The sequence below is a fragment of the Gymnodraco acuticeps genome, unplaced genomic scaffold (genome assembly GCF_902827175.1).
Source record: "Gymnodraco acuticeps unplaced genomic scaffold, fGymAcu1.1, whole genome shotgun sequence".
Lineage (NCBI taxonomy): Eukaryota > Metazoa > Chordata > Actinopteri > Perciformes > Bathydraconidae > Gymnodraco > Gymnodraco acuticeps.
The window spans coordinates 1-8,249 of NW_022991202.1; the positions used below are offsets into that span (position 1 = coordinate 1).

General features: G+C 39.4%; 1 gene segment (V, D, J or C); it reads left to right on the forward strand.

The window, feature by feature from the left end:
* The first annotated feature begins 446 nt into the window (after positions 1 to 446).
* On the forward strand, positions 447 to 6,688 carry LOC117561308. The segment is given in 6 exon segments: positions 447 to 530; positions 3,343 to 3,439; positions 4,745 to 5,100; positions 5,494 to 5,516; positions 6,221 to 6,327; positions 6,416 to 6,688. Coding segments are annotated over 6 exon segments (694 nt in total).
* The last annotated feature ends 1,561 nt before the right edge of the window (positions 6,689 to 8,249 follow it).

The following is an 8,249-nucleotide window of genomic DNA, read 5'->3' on the forward strand; positions in this document are numbered from 1 at the left end:
ACACACACACACACCACACACACACACACACACTCGCACCACACAGAGAGATGGAGGCTGAGATATGGAGGCGCTGGGGAGGGAGGGGGGAGAGAAGCAGAGAGACTTCAGGTTTTTGTCTGATGCTTTTTCACCGTGGGGACAGGGGGCCACGGTGATACAATCCTATAGAGCCGCTGTACAAAAACCTCCTCCATTAACAGCCCCTGTGTTCCTGCTGCAGGCTCCCTGTGGGGGAGGGGGGGGGGGGGGGGGGGGGCAGGACGGATATCAAGGGTTCAAAGTCACTGCTCACTTTGGCAGTAAAACACAATTCATGTGGACAAAATCTGCAGAAGAAATAGTTTTTAAATGATCTTATTATTTATATGTGGAGCATTAGAATGCCTCTCTTTCTCGTCTGGACAGAAACCTTGGACTTGATGACATTATGAATCCTGTCCTGCATGTCTGAGCCTTCCTCCTCCTCCGAGTCTCAACGTGCTGATTCTGGAGACTTTGGAGACTTTTTGGTCGAGGAGACTCTCAGTGTGACTCTGGAGCTGAAGCTTACTTTGGAAAGGGAACGAAAGTCACTGTTTTAGGTAAGTAGCTTCTCTCCCTGCTTCGGTGTCATGCTACAAACGTAACATCGTTTTAATGTTGGTGTGAAAGTGAAGGAAAACACTGTTGTTGTGAAAGAGTCTATATATTGACCTGAAGGGAGAACACTGTGAGCTACACTGATCCTGCTTACTTTGGACAAGGAACCAGACTCACATTTTAGGTAAATATTTCACTCTTTTATTCTACTATAAAATCAACATTGCTTTAAAGACTCAACAGAAGTATCGGTAAAAAAAAGACGAAGATAGTTCTGGTAGAGAAGACCTTGAGAGTTTCATGCTCAGTGTTTCTGCACTGTGACAATGCGAACCAGGCTTACTTTGGAAAAGGAACCAAACTGACGGTTTTGGGTAAGTCGATGATAGCTCAAATGTAACTAACTAAATATGTAAAGCTTTATGTGGAGCGTGAAGACACTTAATACGTTAAGTTGTGCTCAGAGCTTTTTGATATCAAGCTTCAGCTCTGTGCCAATTACGAAGCCTATTTCGGACAGGGAACCAAAGTGACTGTCCTCGGTGAGTAAGAGCTCTGCGTTTCTTCTCATGAATTCACCTGCTAGAGAAATGAAACGTGTTAAAGCAGGGATGTTTTTACAGCTTTAACAAAACATAAAACGTTTCTTTCATCTCACACACCAGATTAGTGTGGAGAAAAATGTTGGTTTAGGATTTAAAAATAAAACCCAATAAAGTACGTTTGAAAGTAACTAAAAGCAACATTGCAAAATAAAAGTGTTGTGCAGTTTTGAGCACGGATCAGGCTCACTGTGACTGGTGTTACTGAAGCTTCCTTCGGTGGGAGGAACTAAGCTAACAGTTTTGGGTAAGCAAGCAGAGTTTTTCTTTAACTAATGTCAACACTTAAAGTCTCGTTAGTTTTTTGTTCGGAAATGTTAAGCCTTATTTCGTCCAAGGAACAAACTGACTTTGTAAGTTAACATAAAGTCTAACAGGGTGGTAAAAATAAATGACTGTATGCATTCAACGCAGGCTGTAGTAATACAAGCAAGTTATTATGATCGGACACAAAAAGCAGGTTGTGCAGTTTTAGACACGGATCAGGTTCACTGTGACTCTGGTGGTGCTGAAGCTTCCTTCGGTGGAGGAACTAAGCTAACCGTTTTAGGTAAGACATCAACACAAATTCTAATAACAAATATTTTGTCTTAAGTTATAGCTTACTATTTGTGGTTTGTAAGCTTTAAATCTTAACATAAAAACCGCGACTGCTCTAGTAACATAAAGTCTAAACGGGTTATTGATGAGGTTCCTAAAATAATATTGTAAAGGAACAGGCTGCAGTTGTTGGTGAAAAGCAGGTCTAGCAGTTTTAGACACGGATCAGGTTCACCTGTGACTCTGGTGCTTCAGAGGCTTACTTCGGTGGAGGAACTAAGCTAACGGTTTTAGGTAAGAAATTACATTTGGAAAAGGTTACTGTGTCCAAAAGTGTAGCTCAAATCGTTTTGTTCTTAATCTTAAACACGAACGGAAAACATCATTTCAGAGAAACCAACGTCTCTACTCATATCAATTCGTATAGCATTGTTTTTGAGAGGTTCCTCTTAAACTCCTTGGAAAGAAAATAGGCTGTGGTTTGAAAAGTAAGTGGCATTTGTTATGAAAAAATGTTTTTAAAGTAACGCAGCATGTGGAGCAGTTTTAGACACTGATCAGGTTCACTGTGACTCAGAGCTCAGAGGCTTACTTCGGTGGAGGAACTAAGCTAACAGTTCTTGGTAAGAAAATGTTCAAACTTTATTAAATATTTATCAGTTTTACTTGAATTAATTTACATTTGTTCAGTATCTTTGCACTCAATGCAAACAAGCTTTCTTTGGGGTGAAGGAAGTCAAGAATGGTTCAAGATTTTCCATTTTCCTTTGCAAAGCTTTGTTTCAGGATCAATTCTTAATGTAATGTAATTATGTTAATAGATCATTAAATACTGTTAAGATATGATGTTGTGAAGACGTTTCTGACACTGCAAAGAAACTCTAAGGTTCGAAACAGACTAGTCACCAATGTGTTATACTACTAGATCAATTAAACAAAACATATCCACAGAAAGCATGGAGAGGTGATCAAAAAGCGACAATAAGTCCAGAAGGTTTGGACTTTATTGCAAAATATAAAATGTGTGCATGACAGAGAGAGACATAGTTATTAAGTGCAAGAGAGAGACAGAGAGGCAGCAGGGAGAGTTTGTGTGACAGTGGAAAGTCTCTGTGCTCATACTTCGAGGCGTACTTCGGAGCTGGGACTAAACTCACTGTTTTAGGTAAGAAACGCTGCAGGAGAAACGTCTCTCATCAGGATGATCACTTTATTTGCAGAAAGGAAGTAAGAAAAATGTAAAAATATGTTTTAAAACGTAGGTCGTAGGAAATTAAGTATTCTGCTTTTAAAAAGTGCGAAAAGACGTTATGGTGGAAGTTTGTGCCACGCTGTCTTTGCTGAGCAGTAAAACAGCACAGCAGTCAATCTTCTGGCTGAGCTCCAGATTATTTCTCTCACAGCGACATCTGAGAAACTCTGAGTTCAGTCAGGAGCGGCAACTAAACTCACCGGTTTAGAGGATATATAACAACTAGTCAGCACCAAGTTGTTTCTTACTTTCAGGCTGTACAAATAACTTCAATCAGGAACTAAACGATGTCAAGTTAAAGTAAGTATCTATACTTGAATGTGTGCATAATGGTTTAACTAACTGTAAAAACAGCGCAGACAGTAGCGAGGCTTCAGCGCAGCAGTTTTCCTGAAGCCTTGTTTCAGTGTGAACAACTACGACCCTGCTTACTTTGGCAGAGGCACCAAACTCACAGTGCTGGGTAAGAACAATTATAACAATCCTTCATATTCATGTTTATTATCTGGGCTTTTCTCAACTAAAATCTGAGCAGTATAGTTCAGGGTTGTTTTAATGTCTTGTTTGCTAATTTTCTGCAGCAGCATTGTGTTGCTTTGAGTCAAAACTGCAAAAGAAAATGTATAAATGAGATAGATCTATTTCCTCTTGAAAAGATGAAGTAAGAAGAAGATGTTTTAGCTTTAAAGGTGGGTTTTAGACATTTTCTCAGTTACTAACCAGATGGTTAATGTAGTTTTTCCCTTCCATGCATCAAAACGTGAAAGAAAATGGAGTCTATAAGTAAGGTCATGTAATATAATGATGTACTGCTTAGTGTAGAACCTACAAAAGCCCCAAAACAATCAAAAGTTGGAGGTAAATCCAGCCGCTGATAGTTTTTAACATGTGAGTCAGCGCTGTGCTCAGGCTCCTACCCTGCTGAATTTGGAGAAGGAACCAAACTAACTGTACTTGGTAAGATCTCTGCAATAACTTTAAAAAACAACAACATTTACGTGAAGAAAAACAAAGTTTACTTCTGCAACCTGTCGGGTTGTATGTGACATTTCTGTTCAGTGCCTCTTTGTACCCTGATGTTCTGGTCTAGATTCTTGCATTAACATTTTTTATCTATGTCCAGCTTTCATTGAGTGATTTCTGTCCATGTTTTATAACCGTTAGTGCGATAGAGACTTGTTAATATTTGAAGTTGTTGGATTGTTAAGCACCTGCCCGTTAGCTACATCTGATACATGTTATGCCTGGTTTGTTTAATAATGCATTTACAACATTCTCTGCAACATTTATCTTATTGTATTTATTTGTTGACATGTATATCGTTGACTTCATCCGGATCAATTGCACATCGGTGATAATCTCGCACTATTCTATTCTTTTTGAATTAGTTTGATGTCTTATATTGATGTTGCATTGTTGGAGGAGCTTGGGACTTAGAGATTGTCATATCTACACTGAAGCTACTGCATAGATGATGAAGCCTTTGAATCTTGAGTAAATGGGGTTTTATATTCTGTCTAAAATGTTTTGACATCATGTATGAAGGTTTTCAGTCTGTGGCTGATATGCTTCTATTGTCTCGTGCTTTTACATTCCTTTCTTCTTGTCCTATCGGTTTGGTCTAAATGTATTTATGCTGCTTTGTTATATACTGTATACATTGATGTACAGCACTTGGGTCAACTCTGTTGTTTTTAAATGTGCCATATAAATGAAGTTGGATTGGAATAAAGTCATCATTTTATTACTTTTGACTTTGTCTCTGCAGAACCAGGCCATGATGTCTCTGCACCGACAGTCACAGTGTTCCCTCCGTCAGCAAAGGAGTGCAGGAACCAGAGAGACCGTGAGAGGAAGAAGACCCTGGTGTGTGTGGCCAGCGGATTCTACCCGGACCACGTCAGTGTGTCCTGGCAGGTGGGCGGGGGGGGCCGTCAGCAGCGGGGTGGCCACCGACAGCAGCGCCCTACGGGAAGACAAGGATCAGACCTACAGGATCAGCAGCAGGCTGAGGGTCTCGGCCTCAGACTGGTTCACACCGGACCGGAAGTTCACCTGCAGCGTCAGCTTCTTCAACGGGACACACACCAGCCACCATGAAAACACGGTGGAGGGGGTCGAAGGGTGAGGCATTCAAGTACTAAAAGGAATGAGTTTTTATTAAAAGGACATCCTCTGTCCCGTCTAATCACACAGAGAACGAAAGCGGTATACAAACAGATGTATCCCAGCAGCTATTGCACAAATTAACAAATCATAGGAGCGTCACACAGATGCCTATTTATTTATTTATCTAGGCCTAATTATGAATTTTGAATGTCCATGTTTGTACTAGTGTTTTTCTTTTTAAACGTTTTTAAATATTTTGAGACGGAGCAGAGTGTACTTTTATTAGAGATGTGTCTGTGTTTGTTTTTAGAGTGTGTCAGGATGGATCCCTTGTCTTTTTATCTGCAAACTAAACCTACCTACGGGTATAAAGAACCTGAACCTGATCCATGTTGTTCTCCTTTCAGGTTCACAGGTAGCCATGACCAGAGGTAACTATACTATTCTGTAGCTCATTCAGTGCTTTTAGAAACACAAATATACAAGGGCGTCACTTTGTGCGTAAAGAGTGGTGGGGACATCAGGGGGTCACATCGTTACAAAAAGATCTCATAAGGCAATGTGAGGGGGGGTGGGGGGTGTGTGAGGTCAGAGTACATGGTTACCAAGATCAGGGGGAAACAGGAAACTATCAACAAACAAACAAAAGGAATAAACGAGAGGTTAAATCCTTTTGTAACTAAAGCACACTGACTGGTTTGGATTCTTTAAGTGAACATATCGACATTATATTTGTTGTGTTGAGAATCTATTTTGATCAATTTAATGTAAGAAATATTCAAAGTCACTGATCAGTGCACGAGTGAGTGAGCCGGGGGGGGGGGGGGTCTTTGTATCTTCTTTCTTTCAACATTTCTTGGTGCAATCTTTTTACAACAACTTGTTTTTTATTGTTGAAGTTTGTAATTGTTACTGTGAGGGTCTAAGGACAGAGAGTCCGTACACACTTTAAATCCTCCTGAGATAAACGTGAAGTCTTTGGAAGAAATTCAATGTGAAAAAAATAGCAACAAAATAAGCCTTTTCTCCAAAGTGTAAATGACACACATGCAGTAGGCTAGTACTCATGTATAATATCAACCACAGTGCCATGTGTCTCTTCTTCATGTCTCTAAATATCTAAATGTTCCTTCAGAGAAATACTTGAAGACGACCCAGGCGGCCAAACTGTCGTACGTTGTGTTCATCGTGAAGAGCAGCGTCTACGGCGCCGGCGTGGCCTTCCTGCTGTGGAGGCTGCAGGTTGGTTCACTTCTGGATTCATAAAACAGGCATTCAAATATGTGAATAAATGTAACTTAAAAACACTCCTCCTGTCGGTGTGTTGCAGGGATCAGCGGGGAAGCAGAACAACTGAGAGCCGAGGCCGGAGAAAATAGATCCAGGGCATCAGTAATGCGTCTGTGAATCAAAAAGTGTGAGAACATTGAAGTTATATAACCACAGGTCTGCCTGCCTTTCTTCCCATTCAATCCATATTCCTGTTAAAGCTATATGACATTGAAATACTTCAACATTATAAATTGTTCTTATGCTGATTCTGTGTTTTTGTATCGCTTGTTCGCTTAATTTTCTACTCAATAAAACTCTTTCATTCCATCAATCATGTGCTTTCATTTCTCTATAAGACTGTTATTACATGACTCTCATTAAGGCGCACCATTAAGTGACATGTTGCTGAAATCACAATATGGACCAGTGCGATATACAGGTAGCACAATGTACACACATATTGTAGGAGCACAGAAACAGTGTTCAAATTCTGCTTTCACACACTTATTTTGGTTGTGCGTACCTGGCAAAGGAATGTTATAAGTGGCAAAGGAATGTTTTAATGTAAATACATTCGCACAATAAAAGCTAAATATGTGTTTGTTACGTCCCAACTAGGGGAAGAGGAAAGCAGCATACACCAGTTGGACTTGGTAATAATTATAAATAGTTGTATTGTATCGCAGAACAAAATGGAAGGCACGCAGCCTGAACAAACAAAAGGGCGTGGGTTTGAACGGCAACCAACAAAGGAAGGACTCTAATAACGGAGCCGACTGACATACAAAGAAATAGGTACTAAAGAAACACATAGCAACAAAACAACCCATTAGCAAAAATACCATTTTTAATGAAGTCATTTGAAGCTACAGACTTAAAACACAATCACACCGTATATTTGTTTCAATATATCAATAATGAGTTATAATTAAATAATTATCAATCCCTCCACTATTATGTCTCATATTGCAATAAAAACAATTGCAATACGTGTTCATGATGTTTCCAGAGGGTAAACGTTATTTATATTCAGTGTATCTCTAAACAGGTATGCGTAATGTCATAACGGTGGATTTAAATACACAAAATAACAGATACTTTCGGCAGTTGACCTAAATGATTGATTTGATATAAACGTCTCTCACTGATCGTCACTTTTTCCACAGGAGTATTTTTAGCTGCTCGCCTCTTTTCTGAGAAGTCACTCGTCTCTCAGCGACATCAGGTGGAAACATCTCATCTGGTCTGAGAGGTGACTAACTCCAGTGACATTTGATTATATGTCATTGTTTGTTTTATTTATACATTTTAAGGAGTTCATTTGACATTATTCAAGTTGATGAAGTGAAGTTGGTGAGACTCTACAGACAAAGAACATAGTTTATTTGTGCAATGGTACATTTTAAGATTCATTTGAAGGTTGAAATAATATAATAAATATATTTCTGACTAAATGTTCACCAAACAAATTGCTTCCATACAGATACAAGTATTACTGCATGTACAAGCTGATATTTTGGGCTATTTCTCTTCAAAATCCACATTTAGGAGTTTATTTTATTAACTTTGTCTATTTGTGTCAGCAGATTTCTCCTAAATTCACCCAAAGTTAGCATCACATAATGCCTCATTAGCATATTTAAACATAACATGTCAGAAAACTTGTATTGTAAAAAATAACGGTGGTAATGTCAGTAATGAAGTGGGGAAGGTTCATGGTGATGATATCTAAAGCGGTTTACATTCTCTCGATGAACAAAGACGTTTTTCCTTCAGTTCAAACAGTGTCAGTATGACAGGAAGTGTGTGTGTGTGTGTGTGTGTGTGTGTGTGTGTGTGTGTGTGTGTGTGTGTGTGTGTGTGTGTGTGTGTGTGTGTGTGTGTGTGTGTGT